The sequence below is a fragment of the Amblyomma americanum genome, chromosome 10 (assembly GCF_052857255.1).
Source record: "Amblyomma americanum isolate KBUSLIRL-KWMA chromosome 10, ASM5285725v1, whole genome shotgun sequence".
NCBI lineage: Eukaryota > Metazoa > Arthropoda > Arachnida > Ixodida > Ixodidae > Amblyomma > Amblyomma americanum.
This window is the reverse complement of record NC_135506.1, coordinates 120,095,491-120,111,024: the sequence shown is the minus strand read 5'-3', so window position 1 is coordinate 120,111,024 and position 15,534 is coordinate 120,095,491. Positions and strand designations below refer to the sequence as shown.

Below are 15,534 nucleotides of genomic sequence, written 5' to 3'. Positions count from 1 at the left end.
GTACGCGTGTTGAGTGTGTGTTCCTTGTTTTCGTTTTTTGTCGGCGCTTTTCTTTTAAATTATAAAAACGGCTTAGTTTTGTTTTGTTTGATCGCTTTGTTATCTGGTCTTGTTCGAACCTGCACGCGATAACGTTCCCCTTTAGAAAGTCGGGTACGCGTTACCAATTCGCGCCACTCAAACGTCTGTAAAATAGAGGAAAAGGTTACCCAAGTGACCGAAAAGACAGACATGAAACAAGCATTCTTCCATGCACTCGCAGAAGAAGTAGGTATTGGAGTCAACTTGACTCTGATACCTACGACGTGGTAGGAGACACCCCCTATAAATATTTATTATTTCATATTTCTGTACATTTTTTTAAGAACGAAGAATCTATCACAATTACCTGCTGCGTCTGTATTTATTGTGGAGTTTTCGCAGTAAGTTATGCCTTTCACTGCATGGTTGCGCTTAGTTTTATCGCTTAGATTGGCACCTGTTGTTATCTAACATCCTCTAAATTCGCCAGAAAGTTTCAATTTTAATTCAATATTTTCTCTTTAAAAATTTTCTTAAGAAGACACATTTCCTTCCATAAGCTCCTTGGTTTCGGCGGCTGTTGACTTCCTTCATATTTATGTCATAATGATATCCTTATTCCTTTTTTCTTGTATGCTGATAGTTTAAGAAAGCATTCGGTTCTGGCAATTTTGATACCGCCGGCCAAATTACGAGTGTTCTCGCTCAGATTCTTTGTTCACCGTTCGATGACGTTCTACGTCACACTCTCAGTAATAAAGAACTGCTACGTCTGCCGCTACGGAAAAGGGCGACGCTGGTGAAAACTCTGAGGGCCAGGTTACTGGCAGCGTAAATACCCTCGAAAGCAGAAGACTGGAGAACTGTCGCTGCAGCTCGGTCAGTAGAGCACCAGACGCTAAATTTGGAGGCCACGGCTTCGAATCCCACAACGAGGTTGTGGTTTACTTCTTAATAAATTATCTCTAAGATAAAATATATATACACCATTTCCATTTATGAACGACACAAATTAAGAAAAATAAACATACTTCTATGCTCCTTGTTTCAATGGCTATTGCATTTTTCATTTGCGGCTTGAGAGTGATGTCTTGAAAATATCTCCTTAAACGTGACTGTCAAAGGTTACGTGCTGTTTCTCGCCTGCTACTAAATTTTAGCCAATATTAGCCATTTTACATAACAAAAACATTCATACACGCCTCGGGTATAGTGTTTTATGATATGGTATACGAGTTTACAGGCACTGGAGGCTTCGTTGGCATAGGACACGTAGCTCCTTCTTGCGCTCTGTTAAAAAAAAATCTGTTTGCGATTTACAAATTTCAAAGAATAGTGATTCTGTAGTTTTCTAAGGCGTGCGAGCTTTGTTCAACTTCTAAAACAGTTTTCGTCAAGTGTGTATAAAAGTGACTACATTCCGAAAGATTGTCACAAAATTCGGCGCATGTTTGAAAAAAACCGGCGCTACGCCTAAGCAATCGCGCCCACGCGGGGTAAAGTAAAAAAAAAAACCAGCGGGGGAAGAACCCCTGGAGCGCACGGTGCTTTTCAATCAGCTCGCCGCCGGAGCGCCAAAGTAGACATAGACACGCGTGGCGGCCATTCTTCTCGAATGTTGGAGTGTTTGCTTGTTGTCGACGGAAAGGGGGTAACCTTGCACGCCAAAGGATACCCTCCCCCTTCGCTTCGGCACCGAAGACTCAGCGTGCCGCGAATGGCCTAGATTGTTCTAGAATGTGGTTTCCGCACTCGACCAATGGGGTCGCGCGCCCGGCGCAAGAAGGAGAAGGAGTTTGTGCGGTTAAAGCTACGTGTATGTGCGCGCCTGCCTTGGCGCAGCCTGCATTGGAGCAAAGAACAAACAGACGCGGTCAGCGCCTATAAATGAGGTGCTTCAACCGCGTCCGAGCCACCGTTTAAGCTTCCGAGAAGCGCGCCCGCTCGACTCCCGGGAGATCACCACTCGACCAGCCCAGGACGGACCAGCGAGGCAACGTGCGCCAGTCTACGGATCGGCCCCGTCGTGCTCCTAAAGTCGTCGGACTGTCGCAGTGCCCGGTGAACAAATTGTGTTTTGTTTATTTGTCCCTCCCTGTGTTAGTGCACTTTAGGTGCAAAGAGCTTGTTGAATTGTTATCTGTCTCAAGTGTTACTTTGCGCGCGTTGCATGGTATTTGTGAATCACTTTCTATGTGCTCGTACGAGTGATGGTGAAATCCTTTGTATCGTCTCTTCGCTGTATAAACTTTGTTTTGTTTTGTGAACCTTTGGCTCCGACTCATTCTCTGGCTTGCGACCGGCGAAAGCCGGGCATCAAACGACCAACCCCCTTGTCACTTGGTAGCTGGTCTCCGGCTGAGCTTGCCACGCTGAGTCGAGGGCATCTCCTCTGTGACCGAGACCGCTACCCCACACGCTCTAAGGTTGTCTGGGAGCGCGCGCAAAAGTGTGCGAAGTGGTGACATATTCTGGCGTCCGTGACAGGATGTTTGGTGCTGTGTAAGCGCAGAGAACGGAGAAAGAGTCAGAAGGAGTTTACGAAGAGGTCGTAAACAAGTGTTTAGCAGCAGAGCGATATTGTGAGGTGCCGCGCTTAAGCGGTTATTGAGGTTCACCGTGTAGAGGTAGTCTTTGTCTTGATAAGTTCAGTATCCGAAAATGAGCTTGAAGGAGCTAGTTGAGATTGGTACCCAGATGGGGATGTCCGGGGCTGAACTACGGAAATAAGTGAACCAGGAGAGAGAGAAGGCTGAAATGGAGAGACAGAGGGCTCGAGAAGAAGGTTAGAAAGAACGAGAGAGAGAATTCGAAGGCGAAAAACAACTGCTTGCCATGAAGCTTGAGCTCCAACGTGCGGCGAACCACGCAGCGGAAGTTCATAGCACTAGAGAAGAAGGCAGCGGCCTGCCGATAGATGCCAGCAGATTACTTCCCAGATTTGATGAAAAAAGGGACGATCTCGACGCGTTCCTCAGGCGATTCGAAGGTATCGCGGGAAGTCAGAATTGGTCAGACAGTGAATGTGCTACCATTCTTAGCCCATGTCTCAGCGGGGAAGCTCTAAGCGTATTCGGGCGACTTTCTCCGGACAATGCTGCAAGCTTCAGCAAGGTTAAGGCCGCCTTGATTAAGCGATTCCGACTCACCACCGAGGGATTCCGAGATAAATTCAGAACAGTAAAGCCCACAGATGGCGAAACGGCAACCCAGTATGCGGCAAGATTAAGCCACTACTTTGATTAGTGGATAGAGCTTTCAGAAATTGCACAGGAATACAGTGAACTTCGCGAGCTTCTCATCAAGGAACAATTCCTAAGTAGCGGTCACCCGAGCTTGTCGCTGTACCTGAAGGAAAGAAGAGCCAAGACTCTCCGAAATGCTAGATCTTGCCGACCAATTTCTTGAAGCTCAAGGAGGAGCGAATCTGACCAAGATTAAGAATACGAATTCAGAGAGCGCGGGGAAAACCGACAGCCGTGATGCCCGATTTAGCCCAAAGGCTCCACCAAAGTGCTACCTGTGCAACAAGTCAGGCCACTACGCGTCTAATTGCCGCAACAGTGCTAAGAACAGTTGCCCAACAGCTTGTTTTAAGCGTGGCCAGAGGGGGCACATAGCCGCGGCTTGTCCGATCCCAAGCAAGCCCATTCCCCGGGTATCGTGTGTACGGGCCTCCTCTGGTCATGATCTGGAGGATGAAGATGAAAATGGCTTCGTAGATCTGAAGAACGGCACGAAGGTGCCAGTCGTGAACGCCGTTGTGAACGCGCTACCGGAAGCCAAAATGAACAGAACGCCTGTCCGGAAAGGGAAGGTAGGAGAAAACAATTACAGTGTTGCGAGACACGGGAAGCAGCGCTGTAATAATAAGACGAAAAATAGTGAGAGATAAGGATCTCACTGGAACGAAGAGCCTTGTGCGACTAGTGGACGGCTCGTTTCAGCGCTTGTCGGAAGCTGAAATACATGTGCGGACTTCCTACTACAGCGGGAAACTAACTGCACTGTGCATGGAGCGCCCCATATACGAGCTCATATTGGGCAACATAAAGAGGGAAAAATTTCCAAAGGGCTCAGAAAGTAGCCACGAGACAAAGCAGTCCGAATCCTGCCCTTCGGAACGGCACAGTGATCGCCAAGCGAAAAGGAAGTGGCGAAAGAAGCGCGAGCGTGCTAGCTCAAGCAAAGGAGCAGTCAAGCATGAAGAACGGAAGAGTCCCGCCGATGAACATCCCGAGGAAGAAAAACGACTTCGCTGGAAAAAGTGGGCACTGCAGTAGAAAGCCGTGCGGAACTGAAAGGCCACGGAATGGTCACAAGAAAGCAGCGAAACGCGAAAGAAAGACAGCTCAAGAGAACAAGGTGCCTGAAACTCCGGCTAGGCTCAGCTTAGGGCAGGTTGTGGACTTGTTTATCGTGCTTTTGTGCACATTACTTCAGCTGATTTTCGATCGCACAGGACAATTCTGGAATGTGACCAAGCGTGCATTCACACCGGTCAATATTGTGAGCCTTTGTGGTTTGACGCAGGTGCCCTGGAATCCATCGATTGCCTTGTTTGTGTGTGCATACCTAAGCGCACACTTCTTACCCGAGTCGGAAAGTTTATCTGGAGGGTTCAGGTTGTGCGAAACAGAAGCCCAGGTTGACCGAGAGAAAGACCCGCGAGTCGAAGAGACTCTTGGGAACTGTGAAGGTTTTCACGCGCGCATTAAGGAAGCGCAAGTAGGAAATGTATCTGGAAGTATAGGCGCAAGCATGCCTTGAACTTGAATGCCCCCTGTTTGTGTTGTGTTAATGTGTTGCCGAGTTGCGGTTTGTGTTGAAGTACATTGTGACTATTGTCCAGTGTCATGTATCTAAGAACATGATTGAATGTATGTATTATGGCGTCCGCAAAATAGATTGTGAGCGCAAGCATTTGCGCACGAATTTTGTGTTTTGTGAATATTGGTGCACAATATTCTTAAAGAAAGGGGCAGTGTCACAAAATTCGGCGCATGTTCGAAAAAAACCGGCGCTGCGCCTAAGAAATCGCGCCCGCGCGCGGTAAAGTAAAACAAAAAAAAACAGCGAAGAACCCCCGGAGCGCACGGTGCTTTTCACTCAGGTCGCCGTCGGGGCGCCAAATAAACATAGACACGGGCGCCGTCGATTCTTCGCGAATGTTGGAGAAGTTTTTGCTTGTTGTCGACGGAAAGGAGGTAACCTTGCGCGCCAAAGGATACCCTCCCCCCTTCGCTCCGGCACCGGAGACTCAGCGTGCCGCGAATGACCTATTGTCGGGTACAACTTAAGAAGGCAGCGGCATTTGACCCTCAAAGGCGGATGCACATGAGCCTCCGCCAGTAGGCGCGCACTTCAGGTTACGTCATGAGCGGACGGCCGGTGACCCCGCCGACGGAGAACATGCCTAACATGGCCGCCCTCGCTTCGAACTGTGCCGGCCCGCGTCAGCTTTGTGCGTCTCCCATCGTCAGAGTGACATCGAATTGTTTGTGGGCGTCTGTCATGCCGGAAATATTATTGCAAGCTTACGATGAACAACTTGTGCCGCGTGCGTTTGTTCTGTGCCGCGAGGCGACGAAAAAACGTTACAGCGAACATCGGTGACTGCGCTGCGCTGCGCTTCGTCTGGAAACAGGATCCCGCAGCAGCACACCGCTGCAAACAAATATCGTGCGTGTTTGTTCTATGGTGTTTTGTTTTGCTCCTTAGTGAAGTTACGACGAGGAGAATTTGCCAAAGTCTGGTACCTACTGTGAGCGGCGGGTGTGTTTGTGTACTGTGCCCCTGCGTTTCTCGTCGGACGTGGCGAAGTGATGGAGCAAAACCATTCTCAGGATAAATGAGAAAAGCGTGCGCGGATGAAACCAACCTACGAGTTCCTCAACCAAAAAGATTTGCGGGAGCAACCTCCAACGCAAAGATTTGTTGTTGCCAGCTCAGCGCGCAAACGATCGATCGTTGGCAGCAGTAGGATAAGATAGCCGAGCGTCTAGCAGGGCGTCGTTCGAGCGTTGTGTAGCACCGTCTATTGATCACTTTCCACCAGTGCTAACAATCAGTGACTAACACGCGCTGCTTGAGAGAATGCTATTGGATTATTAACGGTCAGGCGTGTGGGAGCAGTGTTTGTTTCCTTAATGTCAGCCTTAGTACTAATATAAAATTATGACCGATAGACTGGTGCCTTTACAAGGGAGCTTGGCATGAATTCGCGTCTCTGTATGGCTTAGAATTCTTCGCTCACTGCACGCGTCAGCTGTAGAATGCCTGCTGTGACACAATCGACCATTAGTTGTGCTGCCAGCGATCGACTTGCTTTCCCACAACATAGCTTTGCGCTGCTTTTCGATTGTTATGATATGTTGCTACTAAAAAATTCCTATGACAGTGAAGGCAACAGAGCCAATATGTACATTAAAAAACAAGTACGACAAAGTAGGCACAGCTGCTTGTGAACTGACTCCTAATACCTCTACTCGCGTCTGCGTTAAATATGTGTGCATGTTTTATTGCGTGTTTGTTTATAATTGTTATTTTCCCCTTTTTTGCATTTTAGATCTTAGTTTTCGCGCTCGCGTTTGTGCGCATATGTGTGTGAATATGTGAGTGCTTCTGTGCGTGTATGTGCTTATTATTCCTATTTCTGCCCTTTTATTTTTGTGTTGTTCTTGTAAGCATGCTGCATCCACCTCTTCCTTTACAATTTCATTAACTCGTCTTATTCAAAGCACCAAGTCTTGTGAATAGCAGGGCTGGCCTCTTCGATGTCATTAAATTCTTACACTCTTGTCTACCTTGCCTCCTCAGTCTGCCATCTTGCTGTGTTTTCTCCTACTATTCTGACCTTGCTTCTTGTGCTGTTGTCGCAACGTGATTAACCAACTTGGACTAAAGAAACTTCTATCAGCTGTGACAACAGAAACATTGACAGATACAAAATGTTAAAGCATCACGTGGCTTGCGCAATAACTTCGTCTCTTAACCCTGTTAATGTGTTTATGCATCAGTGCATACGGCAGCTCGCCAGGAGTGCACATGAAAGGGTGTCATATTGTGCAACAGCATCTTGTGATGTTGTTGCATTCAGTCTTAATAAATAGATGGTTTCGTTGCCCGTCACATGTGGGGGTACACATAACATTGTGCAGTGGATTATCATTTCCTGTCTTGACGCTTTCATCATTACAAATGCAGTTTTCTAGTGAATGGAGTCCAGCAAAGCAGTGCTGGGAGAGCTTTTGCAGCTTTCACCATTTATCACCTCACCAATATCACTGTCTGAATCTGGCCGTCATTTTGCCTACGGCTTGTAGTAAACAAAGTGACTCACTAAAACACGTTCAACGTTGCTGAGCATTTTTGCGGTACGTATATATGACAAAAAAAAATGCTAGCAAAGTTATTTACGTTAATAATTGTGCTTGCATTCGCGTTAATGCCAGAGTCAGATAAATAAATTAAAAATTGGCTATGACATGACTGTGATTTCCAGTGCAGACTACTAACAGAGCTATAAAGAGTGCCCTGAATACTGTTATTTCAACATGGGGCCCGTGAAACTCGATGGTGGCTGCCTGAATGAGCATTTTGAACCCGCCAAAGATAATCAGAGTTAACAGTTGTGTTTCAGTTCAGATATACCAGCATTTAAACATGTTTCTATGCCACTTCTTAAATTGAGCACAATGTTACAGTTGTGTTTCAATTCAGATATACCAGCATTTAAACATGTTTCTATGCCACTTCTTAAATTGAGCACAATGTGTGCAGGACGTTGCATATCAGAATTGAGCTTCTATTATAAGGAATACGCCATAAATGGAACTGCTTATTTATTTCAGAGGTCACGGAATGGATGGTTGTCTGTTGCGAACCAACCGGAAAAATTTTGGTAGCCCTAATAAAGGCTGTTCTTTAGTTAAAAGAAGCCGTTATGCTAAGCCGAGTGGCTCAATGCCAGACAGCTCGCAGTCGGAGTCGCTTTCTTCAGTGTCATCTTCACCCAGCTGGATGATGATGGGTTGAATGTGCTCACTCCCAGACGTGTCAAATCTGAACTTTGCCTCCAAGTCCATCACGTGCTGAATGCTCCTCGCCCAGTCCTCCGCCGCTACGTGCTTGATTTTCTCCCTCTAGCTGGCGTCGACCGTGGACAGCTTGAAGTCTCTGTTGTCCGCAGCGATGCCATTTTTGACCTTGGCCCACACAAGCTCAATGGGATTAAATTCGCAGTGGTATGACGGGAGCCTGAGTACAATGTAACCGGCGCTTACAGCTGCATTGTCTACGATGTAGCACAGAAAGCGTGACTTTACACATGCCACCAGCTCAAGGAGCTGCTTCTTTATCATCCTTTCAGCGTAGGTGATGTTGAGGTTGTGAGCCACTCCTGTATCTTCTTCTTCCAGGCCTTCGTTGGCAATTTCTCTTCTCGCCGGCTGTGGTAAGGTGCATTGTCTAAAACAATGACGCTACGAGCTGGCAACTTCTGCAGAACGCCATTAAACCAGCCCTCAAAGCGATTGCCGTCGATTTCCTCGTGGTAGTCGCCTGTCTTTTGGCCTCGGAATACATCCAAGCAGCCGTCGACGAAGCCACCCTTGCTGCCGATGTGCGTGACGATCAGGCGCTGACCTTTCCCAGAAGGCTGTTTGAGACCCGTCGTTAGGCCATCTGCTCGAGCGAACAGGCGTCCGCGCTTCTGCACCACGGTGTCTGTCCGCACGATCGACCGAGTGTGTCCCGCCGTCACCCATGTCTCGTCCAGGTAGAAGATCTTTGGGCGTTCCGCTCGGTAGCGCTCCACGTCACGGAGGTAGCGATTCCGCCAATCGGTGATGTCATCCCGGTCGATCAGCAGCGAGTTGCGGCTTCTCTTTTCGTGCTTGAAGCCGATCTCGTCAAGCAGGCGACGCACAGTACACCGCCTTAGTGATGGGAGTTGCATACGCTCCGAGAACTCGATAGTGATCTTCTCAACCGTCGGTATCTCGTTGCGGCGAAAGAAATCGTGCACACATGACCTCAGCGCGCACAACGTGAAGCTGTCAAACTTCGCGCTGCGTCTTCTCTTCTCCGCATTGCGTGGGCGCTTTCGCGACGGCGTCGTCAGTTTGCCACCCGAAAAATGCGAAGCTTTAACTTCCTCCCTCACCCTGAACACAGTGCTTTCGCTGACACCGAGCATGTCAGCGACAAACTTTCTCGTCTCCTCTACGCTGCGTTCAGGCTCCCTGTTACGCCAAAACGTGTAGCAGTGGAAGATCATGTTGCGTGAATCGCTGTTCAGGATGCAGCCTGTTAGATGCGGGCCCCTGGTTCGCCTGTGCCGTCTCTCGCCAAGGTCGGTGTCCCCGGGTTCCGGATCGGGAGACTGCTGTAGTGGGGTTGACGCAGAGATGAGAGGGTCTTCGAGGTGAAGAAGAGACTGAAGGGTTTATTTACATTTATACAAAGATTGAAAGAGTGAATCGGGAGCTGGCGAACACACGCCAGATCGCTGCTTAAATAGGGTCCGCTGTCCCCAGGTCCCTAGTTGGGGAATCTAGTTCATTAAAAATGCGTCGAATCACTGTGATGTAGATCACGTGTCCAGTCTTCCGGGTCCGCCCCCAGCCCCACACTCTTGCCACTTCTGGCAGATTAGTGGCCACGCTGTCCAGGCTTCAGTGATGAATAGCCCGAAGGGGGTCCCATTGAGAGCGTCGAAGGTCATTCACCTGCACTTCACAGCGGTAGCGTGGGGCGAATGGATCCCACCGCAGTTCGCAGAAGCTTTCACGTATGGGTGTGGGAAAGCACAGTCTAAGTCGAAGTTGTTTTCGAAGCACGAAGATTCCAGAGACGTTGGCTTAGTCAAACCCGGCCGCATTTGTCACGGCTGATTTGCAGTTCCGCCGCTCGCCGGCTCCCCGTCGTCCCCTCCGGGAGAAAAATGTCCCGGGTGGGTCCGGCGTTGAGAACAAAAGACAGGTTCACTAAAGCCGTTCTCAGACAGCGGGGAGCCGTTTCACCCCTTAAACAGCAGGGGGGGGAATGACCCTTGTAGACGCCACCACCTGCACTCGTAGCACTGCAACCACCTCGACGGCCCTTTGAAGCCTCGGTAGATTGATGATTCCCAGTGGCTTTAATATGCTTGGCATGTTGGCGTCTCCAAACGTAACAGCTCCTCCGCGGCCAGGACAATCTCGATCGGCCAGTGGTCACAATCACTGGTCGAGGAGAGATGACTTGAGTTGTAGCGTGGGAGGCCCTTCTTCATCTTGTCTGCAAGCACAGTGTAGAGTCCTAAACCTCGGATAACGGAGGCATTAGTCGAAATCAGCCACTCAACATGGCGCCACTCCCCAGGCAGTGCACGAAATTCACCCGAGAGCCGCCAGGCTGTTATGCAATACTACTGCATTGTCAATGTAAACGTAAGCACAAAATTTTGTAGCTGACAGCAATAATCTCGGCTACTAAGAACAGCTTCCATGTCTGCCAAATTCGCTGCCAAAGTCCGATTCGCCGAACACGGCTTGAAGAGAGGTGGCAAATTTGGAAGCAAAAGAAAAAGGATAATAGGACACCACGCCAAAACAAAGCTAACTATTACCTAAAAAAATACGAAAAGGCACCAAATTGCCACCGAACGGATACCTCAATTATGGGAATAACCTGCTCAATCCGCCGGCATTTCCATGACATTTGCCCTTTTTGTATCGCACAGAAAAGTTATATTGCTGGAGGGCTAGACTCCATCGTAGCAAGCGGCCATTCTTGGGCGACATTTGACGCAGCCATGTAAGCGGACAATGATCTGTCTCGAAAGTACATTTCGCCCCGTAAACATAACAGGCTAGCTTCTGTGCGGCCCAAACCAGACAAGCGCATTCCTTTTCCGAAGCGCTGTAGGCTTCTTCCCTTACGGGTAACTTCCTGCTGGCATAAAGGATAGGGTGCTCCTCATTGTCGTCTCCGACTTGGCTTAATACGACCCCCATACCCTGGTCGCTGGCGTCACACTGGACCACGAATTCCTTGCTGTAGTCCGGCGCGCGTAACACGGGCCGCGAAACCAGCACGCTCTTCAAGCTCTGAAACGAAATTTCTTTTGCTGCGTCCCAGATAACGCTATTCGGCTTTTCCTTGCGAAGCGCATCGGTCAAAGGACTTGCTAGCTGTGAATAGTTGGGTATGTACCTTTGGTAGTACCCCACAAGACCGAGAAATGACCGTACATCCGTCTTAGTTCGGGGCTGCGGGAATTCAGCGATAGGGGCTATCTTGAGGTCTGACGGTCTCCTCGTCCCTCTACCGACAACATGACCAAGATAGTTGACATGTGAGCAGCCAAAACTACATTTTTCGGCCTTAATGGTTAGCCCAGCGTCCCTCAAACTCGTCAGTACCTTCCTGAGATGGGAAACATGGTCTTCCCAAGAGTTAGAAAAAATGGCCACATCGTCAAGGTAAGGCAGCGCGAAATCCTGCATGTCCTTGAGGATGATGTCCATTAGCTTTGAAAAGCTAAAAGGTGCATTCTTTAGCCCAAAACTGAGCACCAAAGGTCGGAATACCCCCATGGGAGAAATAAATGCTGCATACCGACTCGCGCTTTCCGAGAGGGGGTCTTGCCAGTACCCTCTCACTAGGTCAAGGGTGGAGATGTATTGTGCCGCGCTAACTGTCTCGATCCTTTCTTCGATGTTCGGTATTGGGTACAGCTGGTCCTTCGTTATGGTATTCAGCTTCCTGTAGTCCACGCAAGGTCGCGGATCTTTGCCTGGTGCTTCCACGAGTATCAGCGGGGAGGTGTAGTCGCTCTCTGCTGGCTCTATCACGCCAAGTTCCAGCATGTGCTTTATCTCCGCCTCAATTATTTCTTTCTGCCTTGGAGAAACTCTGTAGGCTTTCGATCTTACTGGATCGGTCGAAGTTAGCTCTATCTCATGCGTGATGAGATTTGTCTTCCCCGGCCGGTCGCTAAAACTCTCCCGGAATTCGCACAGCAGTTGCCTCAATTCTTGGAGTTGCTTTTGTTCTAGATCCATGGTGCTCGCGGATCGGGACACGATTTCCTCTATGCCGTTGGTAGCATTTTCTTTCATGCTGCCTTTCCACTCAGGGTTTTCGGTTTGTAGCTCTTCGGGGATATTTACGGCCATGTTTACAACCCCGCTCCTTTCTACATAGGGCTTCATTAAATTGCAGTGATAGATCTTTATCTGCTGTCCTCTCCCTGACATTTTCAAAGTGTAGTTGGTTTCTGAAATCTGATCCAAAACTTCCACTGGCCCGTCCCAGTGAACTTCCATCTTATTTTTGCGCGCGGACCTGAGAATAAGCACACGATCCCCCGCCTTGAAGGTTCCCAGTCTAGCATTCTTGTCGTAGTACTTCTTCGCCGTGTCCTGAGCCGTTTTGAGATTTCGATCCACTAGTTCTCGTGTGGCACTCAGGCGGTTTAGTAACTGCAACACATACTCCACTACTGACTGACTCTCTCCTGTCCCCTCCCACATTTCTCTAAGCATCCTAAGCGGGGAACGAAGAGCCCTTCCGTACACTAGTTCTGCAGGAGTGAAGCCCGTCGCTTCGTGCGGTACTGTTCTCAGGGCGAACAGCGTTGCCGGGAGGCAACTTTCCCAATCGTCTTGGTGCTCATAGCAGGAAGCACGTAGCACTCTTTTGAGCACTGAGTGCCACTTCTCGACGCTGTTCGATTGAGGGTGGTAAACGGAGCTATGAATCAACCTCACCCCACACCTCTGTAAGAACGTGGTTGTGAGTGCGCTCGTGAAAACTGTCCCCTGATCAGCCTGAATTTCTGCCGGAAAGCCAATTCGAGCGAAAACGGACAGGAGACCGTCCACTATCTCTGCCGAGCTAAGCTCCTTTAGCGGCACCGCCTCCGGGAACTTGGTAGCAGGGCATATCATAGTGAGTACGTACTTATAGCCTGACTTAGTTCTGGGTAGTGGCCCGACGGTGTCAATGACCAGACGTCGAAAAGGCTCCGAGATAAGCGGCACCAGCTTTAGCGGGGCCTTCCATCTTTCTCCTGGTTTTCCGGTGCGCTGACATGCGTCGCATGACTGCACGTAGCGTTCAGCCTCTCGGAAACATCCCGGCCAGTAGTATTCCCCAAGCAGCCTTTCCTTCGTTTTGTTCACACCTAAGTGCCCTGACCAACTGTTTCCGTGACAGAGGCCTAAAAGGTCTGAGCGGTACTTTTCAGGCACGACCAGCTGATCAAGCGTCTTCCCCTTTTTGTCCCTGTAATGGCGATACAGCAATCCGCCTTTGTGGTGCAATGTCACGTTACGCCTAGCAATACCCTCCTTGGCTATGAAGTGTAACTTTGACAAGCTAGGGTCTCTTTCCTGTTCTGTGATTAAGGAGTCTCTGTCAACGCGCAACAAGCGATCCATGCACAGGGAGGTGGGCAATAACATGGAGTCTGGACTGCACGCTTCTTGTAGGCTGGCATCGATGGGGCTACCTTCGGTAACAGGTTCCTGCTGCTGTTCATGTGCTCGAACTGCATTTTCTTTGCTTGGTTCCGCAATCTCGGGAATTCCCTCCCTCTCACCAGTTGCCTCTGATTCCTGGCTGTACCTAAGCTTGGAAGCAAGCTCGCGTGATTCGGACCTAGTCAGGGCTTTCACTGTCCCCTCAGCCAGCTTCTGACCTCGATCGCAAAGCAGCTGATTTGACTTATTGGAGAATAGATACGGGTACTGCAATGAAACAGCCGACGAGACGGCGGCTTCTGTCACTAGCTCGCCGAACGGGCCGGAAATCACCACCCTTGCCATAGGCAGGCACACACTCTGATTTTCTAGTACCTGTCTTATCCATGCTACTTCCCCAGTAAAGTCTTCCTCCTTGACATATGAGGGGTGAACAATGTCCATTGTTGCCCCGCTGTCCCGAAGGACCCTGCACAATTTTCCATTTACTTGGAGTTCGTGAATATATGGACGCAGAAGTTCCAAATTCTCATCACTGTCGTTGGCATATGAGAAAGCTAATCGCGTCTTCGTACACCTTGCTGCAATATGTCCAGTTTCCTGACAGTTGAAACAACGGAACGGCTTCCTGGCCTCGAACTCCTTCGTCAATGCTTTCTGAGCTCCGGCCTGCTTGGCACAATCCTCAGTTTTTTCTGGGGCCTGTTTAGTGCCCTCAACTGTCTCGCGATTCCTAAATTGCGATCGATTTTTGGGAATGAAACGCTTCCTTAAACCGAACGCTTTCTTTTCAGACTCGCTTGACTCGGAACTCAGCTTTCTCCGTGTTGCATATTCGTCCGCTAGTTCTGCAGCTTTCTCCACTGTGCCCACATTTTCTCTGTCTTGCACCCATAACTTAACGGCCTCAGGGATACTGTTATAGAACTGCTCGAGGCCTACACATTCGACAACCTTATCTTTGGTGTCATATGCCTCCGCGCCCTTCAACCACTCTGTAAGGTTGGCCTTCAAACTGAATGCGAATTCTGCATAGCTCTCGCTGCTTCTCTTGCTGGCACCTCTGAACCGCTGTCGGAATTCTTCTGCCGAAAGTCGGTACTTTCTTAGCAAACTCGCTTTCACCTTCTCGTAGTCATCGGCATCTTTCGCGTCAAGCCTCGCGACTATAGTGGCCGCCTCACAGGGTAACACCATTAGTAGCTTTTGTGGCCAGGTCTCCTTTGCGTAACCCCGTTTCTCACACGTCCTCTCGAAATTCACGAGGTAATAACCAAGATCCTCGCCAATTTTATACGGCTGCATCAATCTGTCCATAGAAAACGATTCGGCCTGACTCACTCTCTCTGGAGTCATGCCTCTCGAACTCTCACATTCCAGTTTCTTTTGGTCATTCGCAAGCTGCAACCTTCTGAGCTCCCGTTCCTCTCGCTCAGCCGCTAGCCGTTGGCGCTCATTTTCCTCATTCTTTCGCTCAGTTTCCTCTCTCTTTCGCTCCCGCTCATCTTCCTCTTTCTTTCGCTCATCTTCCTTTTTCTTTCGCTCAGTTTTGAGGAGTTCCCATGTATCACTAACTGTTTCTTCATTGGCGGTTTCCAAGAGCAATGTGCAAATGTGTGACTTTTTCATCTTCTCCTCTACATCTACACCCAACTCTTCACACAATGACAGCAAATCTGACCTTAGCAACTTCATTAGATCCATGTTTGCTGCTCTGAGCCTTGACTTTGCTGACCAACTGTTGACGTGAGCTACACGCAATCAGACTCACTGATCAACTTCCCTCGATTCCCAGCAGTTCAATGTATTAACCCAAACAATTGAAGCCTGGCGAATCTCAAGCAAAGTTCAAGCACTCACCCATGGAAGCAACACCACGCCGCATGGTCGATCCAACCGCTGCCAACCAGTTGTTAGATGCGGGCCCCTGGTTCGCCTGTGCCGTCTCTCGCCAAGGTCGGTGTCCCCGGGTTCCGGATCGGGAGACTGCTGTAGTGGGGTTGACGCAGAGATGAGAGGGTCTTCGAGGTGAAGAAGAGAC

General features: G+C 49.3%; 1 protein-coding gene across 1 annotated transcript; it reads right to left on the bottom strand.

The window, feature by feature from the left end:
• Window positions 1-2,669: 2,669 nt before the first annotated feature.
• On the bottom strand, window positions 2,670-15,197 carry LOC144108676 (uncharacterized). Its single transcript, XM_077641853.1, has 2 exons — window positions 13,613-15,197; window positions 2,670-2,773 (listed from the first exon to the last, which is right to left on the bottom strand). The coding sequence occupies exons 1-2, from the start codon at window positions 15,195-15,197 to the stop codon at window positions 2,670-2,672; spliced, it is 1,689 nt and encodes a 562-aa protein (XP_077497979.1).
• Between the last annotated feature and the right edge of the window lie 337 nt (window positions 15,198-15,534).